The sequence below is a fragment of the Pipra filicauda genome, unplaced genomic scaffold, assembly GCF_003945595.2.
Source record: "Pipra filicauda isolate LSUMZ 115617 unplaced genomic scaffold, ASM394559v2 scaffold234_size1211729_pilon, whole genome shotgun sequence".
NCBI classification, from domain to species: Eukaryota; Metazoa; Chordata; class Aves; order Passeriformes; family Pipridae; genus Pipra; species Pipra filicauda.
The window spans coordinates 897,127-915,271 of NW_024104348.1; the positions used below are offsets into that span (position 1 = coordinate 897,127).

Below are 18,145 nucleotides of genomic sequence, written 5' to 3' on the forward strand. Positions count from 1 at the left end.
CGGCAGGGAAGCCGTGCTCCCGGGAAAACATGCTGCACTGCTCCGCTGAGTCAGCTCCCGGGTTCCCTCCTCGGGAGCCTCCACTCCCCCGGCCTCGCCATGGAGAAGGACTCAGGCTCCCTCCCGGTCCCCCGCGAAGCCGCGGTTCCCGCCCCCACCCCTCCTCTTCCTCCCGGGCCGGGAGTCACAAGAGGGACAGCGAAAGGACGGGCCGGGCAGCGGCTCAGGGAAGGACGGGGAGGAGGCTGAGGGGCGGGCGTGCAGGGACTGCGGAAGGGCCGCCCCGCTCCCTGCCCGGGGCGGCGCTGCTGCTGCTGCGGGAGCGCGCTCGGGAGCGGCGGGACGGGACGGGGCCAGGATGAGCCGGACGGTCGTGGAGCTGTTTTACGATGTGATCTCCCCGTACTCCTGGCTGGGGTTTGAGGTGAGGGTGCGGCAGAAGGCGGGAGGCCCTGCCCGGAACGCCTCGGGTCACTGCGGCCGCTGGTGCCCGGGCGGTCCCGGGAGGTCGCTCCCGTCGCCGCCTCCCTTTCCGAAGGGCCGCTCAAGGGCAGCTCGTCCGGCCGGCTGCAGGCAGTGCCCTTCCCGCCTCGCAGTTAGTTCTTCTTGCACCTCTGAGGGGTGTCTGGGTTTCTTCCTCGGGTGTTGAAATCCAGGGAAGCGTGTCCCAGCCAAACGGCGGCATGGCCTGTGCCTACGCGGGAGTTACTGCTGAACATTTTGCTTCAGAGATAGTTTTGATGTTTAACAGGTGTGAGCGTCCACTCATGAGCTTAATCTTTCGCTTATTTATTCCTGCTTAGACTTTTACAGTCATGATACGAATATGGTCCTCTCAGTTTTTCTGAGATCAGTTCTCTGGCAGCATCTAGAAAAGGCTTTAGGGCTATCACTGATAAAATAGAAAAGGATTTATCTGAAGTGTCTATTTACTGCCTTACCTGCACACAGCTCTATAGACACCTCTGACTTTTAAATCATTACTCTTTTATGTTGCAGGTTCTCTGCCGGTACCAGCACATCTGGAATATTGACCTGCGCTTTCGCCCAGCGTTCCTTGGTGGCATAATGCAACAAACTGGTAGGCAACACAAAGAGATTAGTTCTATAGGGTAGCACCTTCTTCACTAGTAGGGCACTAGTGGGCAAACTCTTGGTGAGTGCAGAGCCCACAGAGCCTGCTTTAAACTAATTTTTGGCACCAATAACAAATTAATCATAGGATTGTGGAGCTCGCTAGCGATTGAGAAATCACTCACAAAGAATTTCATACTGTTGCAACTACGTAGCCACACAGACTTTGGCAGTCTGTGCCAAAGTTCATCAGTTCTAAAATACCATAATAATTTGATATGGAGTGTTTTCCTTAAAGTTTTCTGTTGAGTTGAAACCAGAAATAATTTGTGGAACTCTTGCACTTTGTAATATGCAGGAAGGATCCAAGTATGTCCTAAAACAGTACTCATGGTCTCATTAAAACAAATTGATCACTGAGACTTACAAATCATGAAATTAACAAGTCTCTACATTGGTTTACCCATGCATTAGTAGTTGTCTGTCTTAAAAGTCTGAATCAACAAAAATCCCTGCTAGGACATTTGTACCTTGGTTTAAAACTGATTCTGCTATCTTAAAGGGTTGATCTGTGCAAAACCAAAATAAATCATGTTTAAATCCTAGCATTATCTTTGGAAAAGCTGAGTATGTTTCAGTAAGCCAATAAGAAATTATACTCTTCCTTGGGCACATGTACATATGAGGTCTAATTTGTCCAGTGTTGGTTTGTCCAGTATTATAATACAGTTGGAAATCTCAACAGAACTTTTTCCTTAAAGGTAACAAGCCACCAGCAATGTTACCAAAGCGTGCTGAATACCTGCTGAAGGATATAAAAAGGATGGCAAAATACTACCAAGTGCCTGTAAAAATTTCCAGAGATGACTTCCAACGTATTTTTCGTACAAGTAAGAAAGAGACTTAGCTTAGCTGGTGTTTCTCATCTCTAACACTTCTGGTTCGAGTTCTCCCTAACAGTAAAGGTGAAAATTAATTCCCTGTCCGCAGCCTTTTTCTGTATCTATGAGCAATATGTGCATTTTTAACCATAAAAGAAATTTCTGGAGAAATATGACTGTGAATGATATAATTCACATAATATCAGTGGGAGATAATTGATAGCGAATCAACATAAGCTACTATGAATCAACATAAGCTTTACTATTAAAGACTGGATTTGTCGGGCCTGTTACAGAGGAGGTCATACTGTTCTTAGGTAGCACTCATGCAGACCATCTCTGTTCCTGAACCTGTGCCTTGTTTCTCTGTCTCCCCACTAATCCCAGGCAGTCTTGCGGCCATGCGCTTTATCACAGCCATTGATATGACAAAACCAGAATACCTGGAACCCTTATCTAGGGAGTTCTGGATACGTTTCTGGTCACAGGTCAGTATTTTATGAAGCCAACTTTTTGATCCTTTCTGTCACCCTTCCTGTCCCACACCATTCAAATGTGGGATTCAAGCAAGAGAAAGGAAATGTCTTTTAATGAAGAGTCATAAGAGGAACTTAAGGTCATAGTAGTTCTGGAACCACTGTGAAAAGAACTAGTTTATAGTCACCTTAATTTACTTCTTTTAGTTTACTCATCATATGATGAGTCCTACAGGATGAGTGGATCAGTGGTTCCTATCAGAAAAAACTTCCTAGATTAGGTGACTTAATACCTTTTCTGAGGAAATTTCTCCAGCAACTAGTATATTGGTTTTATTTCTATTTTGTTAGAAAACTTGCTTTCAAGTCTGGAGCTGAGCTTTTGTTCTTAAGTACTGATTTACTTATTTTATTCTTTTACCAGCATGAAGATATCAGTCAGCCAGAGAACATATTGACTGTAAGTGTCTCCTTTTTTTGGTGCTTCTGCATTTCTGATACAGATTCTTATTGATGACTTGGATCAGTAATAAATATGAAGACAGCTTAGTCAAATGAACACTTGGAGTTTTGAAAAATTTCAGGTAGAAAAAAATGGATTTAATTTGCCTAGAAGCTCTGTTTGGAATGTGGGGTTTTTTTCTTGTCATGCTTGCATCACATTCAGAACCAGAATCCCCTTTTTTTTTTTTGTTAATTCACGTGGCAAGATACCCAGGATGGACAATTAGTTATCTGTTAATACTGCTTTATTAAGTCTTGAAAGTACAAACCGTTTCTCCAGAATACATTGAGGTATTGCTGCCATATGAAATGTTCAGGTAAAATGTAACACTTTGGGGAAGTTGACTTTCCATGGAGTGATGGAGCCAGGCTTTCTGATAAGCTCAGTGCTGCATTGCCCTTTTGTATGCTTAGAAATTACACTCTTGATGTATTTTCTTTTGATGTTTAGATTTTGTTTATTATAGTAAAAGCTGTCATGGTATGTAAGTTCATATACCAGGAGATCCTCTTTAAGGGCTCTCCTTTCTACATTATTTTATAAGTTCTTTTAGTATGAAGAAAAGAGAGGAATTGTCCACGACTGGTCTCTCCTACCCAACGTCCCTAATTGAAATTTGAAACTTGCAGTCTTGCTTTTCCCTCAGTCTAGTCCTTGCACTTCAGCTTCCTCTTAGTGTACCTTTTTTACCAGAATTACAGCAAAGGCTTGCCTTTTCCCTTTTCAAGAGGCAAGATTTGAAGGATATAATTAAACTGTGGTGTGCTAACCCTGGTAGGCAGCTGAGCACCACACAGACATTCACTTGCTTCCTCCCACTGCCCAGGAGGACAGGGGAAGAGGTAAAGAAGAATAAAAGCAAGAAAACTTGTAGGTTGAGATAAAATTGCTTAATAAGCAAAAGTGGAAGAAGAGTGAAAGAAAACAAAGCAAAGGCCATCACTCACCACCTCCTACAGGTAGACTGATGCCAAGCCAGTTCCCAAACAAAAGGAGGTTAACCTCCTTAAACTGCCTCCTCACTAATTATTGCTCAGCCTGTTATATGGCATGGTATATCTCTTTGGTTAGTTCAGGTCATCTGCCTTGTGTCATCTCCCAACATGTTGTGAACCCCCCATTTATTCACTGTGGGGGCAGAGTGAGAAACAGAGAATGCCTTGACACTATGCAAATACCATTCATCAATAGCTAAACCAATTAGTATGTTATCAGCATTGTTTTGGTCACAACTCTGAAACAAAACCATAGGAGCTGCTATGAAGAAAAGTAGCTCCATCCCAACCAGACCCAGTACATAAATATATACAGAACATCACCGCATAGTCTCTTAATCCATCACTATTTAAATAAATCAAGGACATGCAGAACTTCAGAGTCAGACTTCACACTCAGAAAGATCTTAAGTTTAGTCACTGTTTGGCAGTCAATAAGAATCCCCCTATGTTCATTGAGGCAGACAAGTAGATGTCCTCTTGTTTGCTTGTGTCTGTCTTCATTCACCCCTGCAGCAAGTACTAGACTTTCCTCTCTTCTGAAAATTTGCCATCCAAAGGGGTCCTTGGTGAGAGGTCCCAACCCTTTCATCTGAGTCATTATAGGCGAATTTATTTTACACATCAATTAGAAAAACTGAATGGTTTTTACTTGATAACAGTTCCTTAATATTTTTTTACTTCTTTATTTTTGTCAGCAATAACTTCACATAAATTGCTATAGCAGCAGTGTATAGTCTGAATTCTGCCTCAGTCTATTTAAGTACTCTTTCTGCCCTTAAAATGGTGAGGACTAGATACTACATCACTGCAATCTAATACTGCAGTCTGAACACTGGCTATCAAGCATACACAGCATTTTGTTCTCATCCAGTGCTACATTTGTTTAAGCTCCTGTTCAAGCACAGTAAAAAAGAGCTCCTAATCTCCCTGATGTGTAAGTAGGAGAAGGTACAAGGAAATGTGGATGCTAAACAAAAAAAAGCAATTGAAAGAAAGAATCAGTAATACCTGCATGTGCAGGATTAGTGGTCCATATGCAATGTTGGTTTATTGGTTTGTTTTTTGTTGGTGGATTTTGTTTTGTTTTGGTTGGGGGTTTTTTGGTTTGTTTTGTTGTTGTTGTTTTGGGGTTTTTGGTTTGTTGTTGTTGTTTTTGTTTTGGGGTTTTTAATTAAAAAAAAAAAAAAAGAAAAAGCATGCCATTCAGGTAGATGGCAGGCAAGTTAAGCTTTTTTTTTAGTGAAATACTTTATTAAAAGTAATTGTAATCTCAGTTTTATCTCATAAACATCAGACCTTTAACTTTGGCTACTTTATCTCCTTCCTGTGTGGCAGAAGCACAGAGGAGGTGAAAAAGATACAGCAGTAATACCAGCAACTGTTTAACCTCCTTGAGTTACAGTGACTGACTTTCATGCAGTCACCTACAGAATCCATGTGGCCACATTTGCCATACAAACTGTTTCTGTCTTGATAGGCTTGTACAGTAAGATTTTGTTTTCATAATACCAGTTTGAGGTTTTTGTAATTTATTGTAATTTATTTGGTAATTTATTTATGAGTCGTCGTATTAGAGGTTCAACTTAGGAGTGTTTTTTTCCCTTTTATGTTTAGGAACTCCTTAAAATAATGTGCAGATTTTGGAAGTTTAAAATGTCTCTTCTACTTTGTATCTGAAAACTGTTAAATGATGAATGGGTTGGGCACACAGCAAGACAATTGTGCAAGAAGTGCTTCAAGAGTATTTTGAAATTTTTTTTGCAATAGACCTTGGGTGATAATACTAAGGATTAAATTAATTAGACCATAGTAGGAATTAGAGTATTTACTAATAAGGTACTCCTAATTATATCATCTTTTCTCAGGTTGCCCGACAGGCTGGGCTATCATCAGAGCTCTCCCAGAAGGTACTTGAAATGATTTCATCCCCTACAGTGAAGGACCGACTGAGAGAGACAACAGATGAAGCAATGAAATATGGGGTGAGACGCTTCCAATGCCATTGGGCTTCACAGCTATGCATTTCTTCTCTATTATGAATATGGGGAAGCAAGGAACAATGAAGGTGATGATTAGAAAGCACTATACAGACCATCTCTGTTGGGTGCTCTTTGCTTTTTGAATGTGTGAAAGCTAACTCACTGTTGTTGGTAGTTTATTTCACTGTCATATGGGAAAACCAGGTTGACCCATTCAGCTTATTCCAGCTGGACAGCAAGGAGGGGACCAGTACCACAAGACACCACTTATCACTACTTGAAATAGAACTGTGGATTTATCAGGCTACTTTTTTTGCTCCTTCAAAAGGGGCACACAAGGTCTGGAGAGTCACCTATCTTCTGATGGCTCCATTAGACTTCAAGAATGAAGAAGGTGAAAAGAAGGGGAGGAAAAAAAGTCAAACTTATTGGGGTTCATTCCTGAATACTGATGACGTGTCTGCAAAAAATTTTCTCATTATAACATTCTCTGTTTCATCTCCCTGGTGTTAATAGGCATTTGGGATGCCTGCTGTTGTGGCACATTATAATGGGGAACCTCATCTCTTTTTTGGCTCTGATCGTTTAGAGCTGCTAGGCAGCGTTATAGGTGAGTCTACCTAATAACATCACTTCTGGTTTCAGACTTTCACCCTCTTTTAATGAAATACATAATGCAGCTGAATAAAATGCTCTTAAGGTCTTTCAAATATTTTTAGTTTTAACATTTTCATTTTCTATCTCTTTAATAAAAAGCACAGCTCCCCAACCTATACCTTGCATAACTTGTGTCTACCTACACAAATTTGTAACAGATATTCATATATTAAACATCCTTATTTTCATTTTTCTACCACAGAATGCACACTTTAAATTTTTAAAGAGGTTGAAATAGGCTGTGTTAAAAAATCAAGTCACCTGTTTTAATGGGTTAGAGGGCATTTGTCTATTGATCTCAAGATTTGGCACTTGAGAGAGTATGTCACTAGAAAGAGTTATGCACATAACTAGCTCTCATGCATTTGTTGAAAAAATTCAGCAGAAAATATTAATGTAAATTAATATTAGTCATAGGCTTAAACAGAAGAGAAATGTTTTGAGTTTGTTTTTTTTTTCTCTTCTTAATGGGTTTCTGATTCCATAAAATGAGAGTGAGGAAGATGACTACCCAACACCCACTACAGTAGTCACTAGTCCTGATCAGAATGTTGTGGCCTGGTTTCTAATCTCAACTCCAAGGACTTACTCAGATTTTCTTTTTGTTTCTCTGACTCCCCAGCCTTCCACTCTTTTTTGCTTTCTTAGTCCCCAGCCCCCCCAAAAAGGAGTCCTAAAAAGAATTGGTTTGACCCTCATGTGCAATACCCCAGACCCACCAAATTTCTCATGTCTAACAGAGGAAAAATTCTTCTGTACAGCTTCAGCTGTTCCTAGACAGTGAAGGATTTATGCAGCTGTCTGAAGTCAAACCACATAAAGATCTGTATTCTGTCTCAGTAGTTACCCCTCAAAAGAGTAGGAATAATCATCCTGCTGTAGAAATATGACTGCTGAATTACTCCTGTGTATTAAATTCTAACTGTCTCTTTTGTCTGGTTTGTCTTGCAGGTGAAAAATGGCTGGGACCAGCCCCAAGTGCCAAACTGTGAAAAGTCCTGGGGAAGTATACAAGAAGGAAAATACATATATATATACACACAGTCAATCTTTAGTGATTATCTGAATATATCAATTTTAGGGAGAGATGGCTTTCTGATCCATAACAGTTACTTTTACAGCTTGATCTCATCTCCAATTAGGAAGAATTTCAAGGTTTGCCAGTATTACAGTTTGGTGAGGTCTTTACCAATACAAATGTGCTTAGTTTTTTTCAACAGATCACAGACTAACATGAAAGATAAAACATTAAATATTTAACTTCTTGCAAATCAAACATTCTTCTTTTCTCGTTAGTCCTCTTTTCGTTTACCCTAAAACATGAGGGTTAAATTGTAATGGGACTGTGATCTCTGGACTTCTTATGTCTTCCTGCTTGTCCTTTGTAAACACACACACACACACACACACACACACAGCCTAAGAGAAGCGGCCATATTCTTCTTTTATTTTAAATCCAATATACTACATAGGCACTAGAAGCACAGGATAAGGTATTCATGCTTCCTTTTACTTAGCAGCGTGGCAACTGGAGGGGACACAATTCAAGCCCAAAGAAAAGTCTAGGGAACCAATCAAGTATTTCAAAAGGAATTGTCCCCATCCTGAACAGTATTTTGTACACCTTGCTCTGCAGTGACTGACATTTGAGGAAACCACCATACACGTGCAGCACCAATCCCAGACCTTGCAGGAGTTTTTAGTTAATGCAAGTTTTACAGTAATGTCTTCGCAGGACAGTGGTAATCACCATGCAAGTTTAGCTGGTAACTGAACCAGATTGTATTTTGCCCTAACTGCTGCCTATCCAAAGGTGATTTGGATATGGCTATGAGGGACTTTCCATCACATAGTCTGCAGAGGAAAAGGTGTGGAAACAATAAAATTAAGAAATTTCCATGGAAACAGTTTGATCCTGGCCCTGTATTGGCTGAATTGGAGTAACACATTGAAACTAATTTGATTTGTATGAAGCTTGATTTCTCAATGATCCCAGGCTGTCTCTGATGCATCACTGAATGAAGCAGAAGAACTAGCAGCAGCTGGAATTCTGGTTTTTGTCTTTTTCTGAACTTTAAGGTAAAGCATGTTCACACTTGTTCATTTGAACAGCAAATCCTGGAACAAAGCATCAGAAAAAAAATCTGTATCTTTCATGTTCTTACAGCTATAAGTGCTGTGGGAGTATCATGTTCCCCCATCCACAATTTTGCCTTCTTACACCTCTTTCAGTTCTTCAGGAAATATCCTATAACTTAAGAACCCCTTCCTCCTTTCTACTAGTGCACCCATTAGTCTTTGGGCAAATCCAGCCTGGAACTTCAGGTAATCTTTTTGAGATACAAAAGGAGTTAGAATGACATGTATGTAGGTACCATAGGTTTCTTTGAGTCCCCTGAAGCCATGTTATAGCAATTTTTTACCACTTCTCTCCTGAAATTTGCTTGTCTCCAATCTGTGCTATCAAAGTGATTCTGAGGTGATAAAATGGAATGACTAAAACATCACTTTAAGCCAGTAGTGCTATCTTTAAGTGGGTAAAATGCCCTTTTGTGGAAGTAATGAACTCTGATGAGAAACTGGTGAGAATTCAAGGAACATCTGGAGATAATCTCAAGGTAAGAGCTGGGGTCTCATGAAATTTAATCATTTGAACCAGACAGATTGAAAAATAACCAGCCTTTGTGGCAGAATGTTGATTTAGCAGGTGTCCCAAATGAGATGGATCTTACAGACTGTGATATATTTCACAAAACTATTTTAAAGGCCCTTAGACCTACTTCAAATCAGTGGAAACTAAATGCTCAAAACCTTAGGTACTAAAATAATACTTAAAACACTACTGAGATAAGGAAAATCCAAACTCAGAATTTTCCTTCCATTGCTTAGTGCCTGTAATAACCACCAGTAAATGCAAAACCACAGCCTTTGCATTTATATCAGTGAGTTTGCAAATTGTTGTAATTCTGACTGTATACATACTTTGAGCAAAATTTGCCTGTTTGGGAGCAGAATTTTGATGGAGTTCTGCCTCTTGTTCAGACAACCTTGCTCCTGGGTTACAGAGCACAAGCTCGGCTGGCAGCTACACTGTCATGCTCAGTACTTGTCTTTGTTGTAGTGTGCATTGCAGTAGTCTCAGTGATAAGTAACAGCTTCTTTACTTGGCTTTTCCCTTTCTGATCTGTGTCACCAGTGACCACCACCACAAGGAGTGGTGGTGACTGACTTTGAATGCTGACTGCTGACCTGACTGCTCTGAATGCCACAAGGTGGCAGGGCAGCTAAAAGCCGAACATTGAAAAAACACTGAGGATCTAAACAGCAATAATAAGAACTACCAGCTGTTCAGGATTATTTAGCAATAGGTGGAAGAATTTTCTTCTATAAAGATGATACCCCTTCTACTTCACTATATACCAAACTAGTTCCTGAGAGCCTCACATCCACACCACTTTCAAGGCAGCATGTTGTTTAGCTGTCAGGCCAGAACTTGAGCAAGGCAAGGAATATACCAAGCGAAAAGAGATACTCTCAGCAACACAAGCAAAACTGGACTATGAATTGTAGGGAACAAACCTGAAGGTGTGTTCCCCTTTGCTCTATTACAGATCTCTCCAGGAAATCAAGTCCCACTTCCCATGTCTGGAAAAGCTGTGAAACTGGCATGGACAAGTAGGTCCCACCAATACTAGGCTAAAAGCAAACAAGCAAGTGAACAGATAGGCACAACATTACAATGAGCAAAAGAAAGGGGTTCTGTAGAGTAATGAAACTATAAGAAGCAGTAGATAGGCACAGAGAAAGCTAGATTGCATCTGAGCAAAGGAAATTGAACAAACAAACAAAAAAGAAGAGGAAAAAAACTGTGCCTAGATTAGGGCAGAGAGCAGTGTCTCCATGGGAAATGCTGTTCCCTGAGAGGAAGGAGGCAACCAAGAAAGGGAGAGCTTAGGTACATTAGGCAGGCCAGAGTCAGCTGGCCATGGAAGATCGTTTGGGGAAGAAGGTGTAGGATTAACTCTGTTTACTGTGGAGCCGTACAGTAATTGCTGCACTGTTTCAGTGAGGCCAGGGATGGCCAGGGATGGCCTCCATCCTGAGCCAAGGGCCTACAGCGCTCCTCCAGGTCCGTTACCTGTGCTCCTCACCCAGTGTGCACCAAGACAGTCCTCCAGCGGTGACATCACACACAGCACAAAATGGAGGCCTGCAGAACAAGGTAGTTCTTTAACCTCCCTCTACAAGTACCTTCTCATTGCCCTTTCAACCCTCAGCAAGCAAAGCCTCCTAAATAAAGTTCCTCTCTTTTCTCCCATCTTTGTGCAAATGAGAAGGAAACATTTTATTAAAGCACTTACTGGATTATGGTGCTGAGCATCTGCTTTGCTGCCTTTTCCTTTTCCAGTGGAGCCAGCAACACTGCTGGAAGGAAGCAACCTGCTTCCTAGAAGGGAACCAAGCACAGAACAATAAAGAAATAATCAAGAGGGCATCCCAGGAGTTGCACATATAGCTGGTTTTACCCCAATCTTTTCACAGATCTGTGACTCATCCACAGGTAAGAGTGAAAGGAATGTATCTATGGCCAACTTGACTAATGTTACCTTGACCTATTTCTCATTCTAGCTTGAAACACGAGGAAGGTGACTATTTTCATTTCATTCATTCATTCAAAAAAATCACTGGCCACTGGTTCCAGACTGTTTCAATGCCACAGCTCTTTGGCTTCTTGCCTAAAGAAGCTACACCTGTAGCTATCTAATGAGTAATAAAGGAATTTTCCAACCTTTACAAAGGTTTTCATGAGTCTGTTTATAATTTCTGTATCAGTCTAATGTTACACACAAAAAATAGTTTAAAATAATACAGCAGGTTCCAGTAAGTGACAATTCATGCAGTCAAGCTAAGAAATGCCATTACTAAATACATCTGTACAACCTGAATGCCTTATCTCTAAGAATATAACACTAGAAGTGTTAAAGAGAGTTATAGCTGGATTTATGTCCTGCCCTTGAGGCTAAGAGGAAAGTCACCTCTGCCTCATGTGATATGAACTGGCGTATGAGACATGTTTGTACTTTAAAGCCAAATCAAGAAATATTTTGGCAATGGCAGCTCTCTGTGTCTTTATCTGGGAGCATAATGACTACAGACTGCTGACACTTTTTTTTTGTTTTCTGTAACATTTTTCTCTTAATCTGAAAGGCAATTTGGAGAACTCAATAACGTGTACATGATTAGAAATTCTGGAATCATTCAGTGTAAGACCTAGACTTACAGTGGGCATGTCTTATGTTTCTCTGGAAAAAAAACAAAACCAATTCAGTCTGATTTTACACAGTGCATTAACTGTGGCTGAATAGTTATTGTATAGCTCAGTAAAGGGCAAAACTAAAACACCAGGATGCCTCTCTGTGTCCCAAGGGGCTTTCTTTGCTTTGTTTAGTTTAACTCTGGCATATCTTCAGTTTATTATGTTCAGTTATGGATAATTACAGTTCTTCCCTGTAGCACAGATTAACCCAAATTACCAATATTCATTTAAATGTAATTTTGTCTAGGAATACTAACATGTATTGCCACACTTGATCTTGTGGTAATTAGTCTTCCATCAGAACTGGATGTAGTAAATGAACAGAAAATTTTTAGTATTCGCAAAAATCAAAATAAATGTATCATCCCTGTGGTTTTCCTTCTTTTTTTTTAGCACAAAAAATTGGTCTTAATCCTATCTTTTTCTAGCTCAAGAACTGTCAGAATTTCTGGAAATAAATTTTCAAATTCAGAAGAGCAAGATTTCACCTTGTGCTTAGAGAATGCAGGCTTGACTCTGCTACCTCATACACCTCACACACACGTGTAACTACATCTCTGCAGTCTCCTGATTAGATGAATTGATTTCAACTAATCCGAAAAGTATCCATGTTTATCCATTTTAACAATGGCTCTCTTAGCACAAATCAGAAGCCCACATACAGACCTGCACGTTTTTTGGTGTACCCATATATAGGTTTGGTTTTTTTACATGTATGCAGTGAAGATATAAGAATAGATATGGTACAGCAGAAAATCACCACTCCTGCAGGGTGCAGCTGTCTGACCATGCCAAGGTACTGAGAAAGCACAGTGAAAGTTTTGCAGTGTCAGTATCAGATCATTGCCACTCACAGTGGAGTCTGTAAAACCTAAAAATTATGTTGAACATTATATCGCATTCTCTGCAATGATTATTCTTGGTGATGCATGATTTATATACTTGTGGGACAATAAGGAGTCAGCAGATAGGGAAACTATCTTGGGAAGAGCAGCAGAGGCCGCTAGAAAGCATCCATCTTTCTCACACCTGCCTGTTCTCAGTGTCATGCCACAAAGGCAATAGGCGTGAATTTGTGAGCGGAGCTGTGGCCCACTCAAGATAATCCCAGAAATACATGGAAATGGTAACCTGGACAATGTCATGGTGATACGAGTGAAAACCCTCTGTGAGGCACAGAGCAACTATTGCCTTTATGGTGTCATTTCCAGATCCCTTACAAAAGAGACAATTTCATGGTGTTGGGACTCCTGGCCTTACAGTATTTTTTAATCATTCTTGCTCTGAGCTGATGACACTGAACTCCTTCTTCCAAGCTTTCAAAAGAAGGACCTATTGAAGCTCATTCCTACCTTCTGCCTCATAATAGCAGCTCATTGGTTGTCTTCTGTTGTGAAGGTCCCTGACATGCTGCTTTTTCAAATCACCACATTTAACACCTTTATGTCTCTCCTTCAGAACAAGCAATATTTGTATATAGCACCCCAGCTCCTAATTGTAGCATATGGCATGGCTCTCCTCTTCCTCTGCATGATCAATAATCCCACTTGTTCTTCCTGTTCTCCCAGAGTTTCAACACCAGCACCTTGGGTTCTCTTGTGTCTCTAAGCATACAAGCACTCATGCTGTGAGTTGTTCTGCAAAGTGGAGAAATCTTACAAACGTCTCACAGAACAGAGGTCTCTGCAGAACATCTGACAGTATCACAGCCTCAATGCTGTCGCTAAGATACAGACAATTTTAAGCAGGGCCACTACTGACATCTCATACGGGGCAGCTGCGGAGACTAAGACCTAACTCTATCTTCAAAGTAAACTGGCTCCACTTTCTGATGCTTGTTATCTTTATCAACAATCCCTTTTCACACAATTCCTACAAAGATTTCACTGTCCCTTCCAACCAACTCTTTCACTTGCCATAAACATAATCCCTAGTATCTCTTACCATCTCAACATGCTCCTATTCCAGTCTTTTGGCAACAATTGTTAAGTTTTGCCTTTCACAGTTTCTAATGACTTCCCATACTCAAAAGCTTAGTCTTCTCAATCATACTTTCCCAAAATCTTACACAGTCCTCTCAGCCTCATTCTCAGAAACAGGTTGAAACTGATTTAAATTTTCCCTAATTTTAGCTTTAGACTGATTCTCAACATGAAATGCTTTAGTACAAACCAGTTCATTTTAACAAAGCGAAACAACAACTGCAAACAGGGTCTGAGATCAGTGCAGGTGATACAACCTCAGCAGCAGGTAATACGATAGTTCTCCCTGCTATGGGACCGAAAAGAAGACTATAATCATCTCTTTGCACTGTGAATGGATCCAAGCTGACTTTAATCAACTACTTCAGCTTTAATCAAGTAAGATTGACTAAAGAGCCTAGCCAAAAAAAAGCTCAGTATAGGTTAGCTACCTGATTACCCCCATTCTGAGAAGCATACTGCTTAGTTCAGGAAACACTGTTTCTATAATTCCTATATCCAAACTGTCTAGTTTATAAAGAAGTATGGGCACTGATTCAGAAATGCAACCATAGCTCTCCACAGAAACACAAACACGTTCATTCTTTGCAGTCTACTGTAACTCTGTCTGCAGTATGTACAGCACCATTTATTCATGCTACTGAAACATTCTCTCCGCATTAAAGTTTGCACGCCAGCTTCTCTCCCCATTTCTCTATCATCCACCTACACTTCTCAGATCTTAAGTACAGCATATAAAGGATGCAGCTCAACCTCCCATACGCTTCTAGAAGCATAAGTAGAGGATTTTTTCTTTTTATTCTTTCTTTTTTTACCTGGTGAGCTAGAAGTACTGGGTGTGCAGTCACTGTCATCCAGCCACATATTCTGAACCATTGAATCCTGTTTTGGAGGGCCCTCAAGAGAGCACGTCAGCTCCTGGAGAGGGCAAAGAAGACGTGTTTTAATAATGCACTTGGTAAAATCAGGCAGGGTAGCCTGTGTTTGTTAGAGATCAGACACCCACCCTGTCATTCTCCTCTTCCTCAGATGCTCCATTTTCCCTTAATCCACTACAACAACTGCTTACACTGGATGAAGAACGTGAGAGTGGCTGCATCACACAGTATCCTGAAGTCTGACTCCTGAGTATTCTGTGAAATGCAAGCATTCAACATCATCATGCTTATTGTTACACACAGGCTTAATTTTTTGTGGCATAACTTTATTATACAGCAATCAGAAACAGTAAGAAGAAATGATTCATCCACAGCTAGTTTTTCCACCTAGGAGCAGAACACAAGTGAACTGGCTTGCATACCTTAATTTCTAGTTGCTACATCATTTAGTAGAAACACCACTTCTTTGTCTCCATGCTGGATAACTGTATGAAAGGACAAATCTAACTGAATTTTTAAGTCACAGACTTACGCGTAGTAAAGCGAAGTGAGTCACACCATCTGCATTTAAGTACCAAATACATCTAGACATTCATTAAAATCAATGGATGCCTTATTTTGGAGATCAGAGACTTAGAAGCCTAAATATAATATGAAGAGATGTGAAACCGAGTATAAAGGGCAGGCAAGACCCAGTCTTGGCCGCCCATTCCCACAGCTACTATCAGACTATCATGTTTGGTCTTATGTGAAATTCCAGACAGAACAAAGGGACTATAAAAAGCACACTTTTCATGCCATAGAGCTTATAAATTGTTACTGCTGGTTTTCTGGACAGGTGTAACACGAGAAGGCAGGAAAACACACAAACATTAATCAGTATTATAGAACAGTTAACTAAGAAAGTTTAACAAAGCAATGGGAAGGTTGAAACAAATTACTGAGATCTGCAGGCTGTCTCAGTGTCAAACTATTTAGCATCAAGTGCCAAGGTCTTGCACAGGCATGTCAGAACTTCCTCCTGCTTACAAACAGGAACACACCTAGGTCAGATTCCCATCCTGGTGATTTTCCATGTGACAAACTGCCAGTAGATGGGCTCCTTTAGGTCCATTCCACTAAACTTTTAGGTCTCACAGGGTCATTCAACAGGGATATTCAAAGCAAACTGTATTGGATCACTTTACCACTACTTTCTCAAATGACACAGACACTGAGGTAGCCCGGTGCATGTTTCATAACTATCAAGAAAGACCCTTAAGGTCAGCTCTTCCCAGATCAGAATTTGTGATCCACTGCTTACAGTCATCTAGGAGATATAGCAGTCCATGAGGCTGACATGCTTACATGGTAGAAGGTGCACTGTGCATGTAAGCCTAAAATTTATGGGGAAATACCACTGTTTGCGTAAGACTAGCCAGTAAGGGAGAGATGAGTGCTTAAAAATGTTAAGAAATATAAAAAAAGCTAAGAGAGGCAAGAAAGATAAGACACTTTTAACATACTAAATATATTTATTCCTTCAGAAACACTGCAAAATATGGCCAGTCTTGACCTACAAGCAGTAATGAAACCTAAAGTCCCAGGCATATTCCGTGCCAGCATGCAACAGGGAGAACAGTAAAGATAAGGCCAATATAGGCCAAAGATATTTCCTCTAATTTAGGAAATATATTTTTGAGGAAATGAAGGCCAACATGCTTCTCCCTCAGCAGAGCAAACAATAACATGAATTTAAGTGAACTGGGATCTAGATTTCCACAAAGTATCTGCTTCTCAGCATCTTTCCTCAGCAGGTTTCTCCATCCTCGTTCTCTGCACTGCATTTCCTGACCTATGTAATTCAAAGGCACTAGAGACAGAGGTGGAAATGTGTTCCTCTGCTCTTGCCTTCTGCAGGCCAAGATATTCTTACTCATTTGAAGGAAGGGGAAGCAAAGGGGTCGAACTCAAGGTGGCCTCCGTTCCCCATCATTAGCAGAGGCTGGTTCAGTGGCTGCTGATTGGGCAATGGGAAGAGCATAGAGCCAAAATGCTCCAACAGGAGCTCTCTGTCCATCTCCCTCTCCCAGAATTCCTGCTCCAGGAACTGCCAGTGGAGCGTTACTTGGTGCCATTGGTCTCTCCACAGTCCTTGAGGTCCTCTAAGTACGTTCATGTTCCTCTTAGCCAGGACTCTTATTTCACCCCAAAAGTCTTGCCAGTATCTTCAGTGAGGTAACCAATGACTGAGTAGCATCCGGTCCACTCCTGATTGGCTTGATGTCCCCACTCAGATGTGTCTGAGGAGGGAAAACACACATACAAAAAAAACCCATGTACTTTTCCTAGGATATGGACATATACAGTATAGTGCTTGATTTTTCAGATGCAACCCAGAAAGTTGTCTGTTCCTGAGGAGTTCTGCTACTTGGTTACATAGGCTGGCTTAAGTCTGTCCCTTGGGAAGAAGAATTACTTGGAAGGCTACCTGGACAGAAGAGCAGAAAAACTAAGGACAATTTTCCCTGCATGTGAGACAGACGACACCATTAGCTCAAGTGAACAGTGCAGTTTCATGGATTGCAGGCTGATCACTGCAGAAGGGTGTGTTGAGAATCAGGAGGCAAAGACAGAAAGTAAGTGCCACTTTGTCTCTACTATAAATTAATTAATCTATAATTTATGTGTTCCCTTGGCATTTATTTCCAGGCTAGTTTTAGTAGAACACAGATGAAGAGGTTGATCATTCAAGTCTTGAATCTGAAATGGTTACTTAAGACCAGCAGCAACATGCTGGACATTTCTGCGATAAGAGAAATTTCTTGTGACTCTACTCTATGGAGAGAACCTGGAGAGGATTGACGACATACTACCAGGGATAAGCCATTTATGTTATCTAATAGGGACTACATAAATTATTCTAGAACCATTCAGAACTCTTTTTGCATTAGAATTATGCCTATATCATGAATCCTGATTTGTGGTTCCACAATGAAAAACAGATAGGCTATTTCAGCAGAACATCAGTAAATGGTCTCCAAGACAGACTGTGAGAATTTATGCTCCCAGCCTTTTCCTGCAATACTGTGCTAATAATGTCTTGCTGAAAATGGTGTGCTTTACATGGTGGAATTACATGTTCTTACTCCCCTGTCTCAGACAACATGCAGAAAGTATGACTGCACATGAGCTAGTCCATAAGTCTGAGATCACAACTCTAACTCCGGATAATCACTAATTGTGCAAAACTCCGTGCTACATCCCACCTCATAAACGAACTCTCCAGGAATGGGCTAAACCACCACAATTATGATCGTAAGTGGTTTGAGTCTGTGACTGGAAAAAAATGCATAGAGAGAATCCTGGGGACAGAACTAGACAGACTGCCAAATAATACAGGTCATGCCTCATGTGCA

At 40.8% G+C, this 18,145-nt stretch overlaps 2 protein-coding genes across 10 annotated transcripts in view; one reads left to right on the forward strand and one right to left on the reverse strand.

Annotated features, from left to right (window-relative positions):
- Positions 1-240: 240 nt before the first annotated feature.
- On the forward strand, positions 241-8,483 carry GSTK1 (glutathione S-transferase kappa 1). The gene is made up of 8 exons (XM_027722093.2): positions 241-424; positions 1,000-1,081; positions 1,836-1,964; positions 2,343-2,443; positions 2,856-2,891; positions 5,800-5,916; positions 6,430-6,523; positions 7,522-8,483. The coding sequence occupies exons 1-8, from the start codon at positions 359-361 to the stop codon at positions 7,560-7,562; spliced, it is 666 nt and encodes a 221-aa protein (XP_027577894.1). The 5' UTR covers positions 241-358; the 3' UTR covers positions 7,563-8,483.
- Positions 7,991-18,145, reverse strand: part of LOC113988455 (rap1 GTPase-activating protein 1-like) — a 45,618-nt gene continuing 35,463 nt past the window's right edge. For 6 of the 9 annotated variants that reach the window (XM_039381630.1, XM_039381629.1, XM_039381631.1 and 3 more), the window contains 5 exons: positions 14,876-15,002; positions 14,685-14,787; positions 10,932-11,017; positions 10,709-10,780; positions 7,991-8,688 (listed from right to left, as the gene is read on the reverse strand). In XM_039381630.1, the coding sequence (XP_039237564.1) occupies positions 10,757-10,780; positions 10,932-11,017; positions 14,685-14,787; positions 14,876-15,002 (340 nt within the window). In that variant the 3' untranslated portion in view covers positions 7,991-8,688; positions 10,709-10,756. Of the gene's footprint in view, positions 8,689-10,149; positions 10,781-10,931; positions 11,018-14,684; positions 14,788-14,875; positions 15,003-16,238; positions 17,030-18,145 lie in introns of those variants that run through there. The other 3 variants (XR_005563654.1, XM_039381626.1, XM_039381632.1) reach the window with 3 other exon arrangements.

Excerpts from the sequence above, each read along its gene's own strand:
- GSTK1 (XM_027722093.2), top strand. The coding sequence starts at position 359 with ATGAGCCGGACGGTCGTGGAGCTGTTTTACGATGTGATCTCCCCGTAC. Across the intron at positions 1,965-2,342 it reads CCAACGTATTTTTCGTACAA|GCAGTCTTGCGGCCATGCGC; the intron begins GTAAGAAAGAGA and ends CACTAATCCCAG. Across the intron at positions 2,444-2,855 it reads GGATACGTTTCTGGTCACAG|CATGAAGATATCAGTCAGCC; the intron begins GTCAGTATTTTA and ends TTCTTTTACCAG.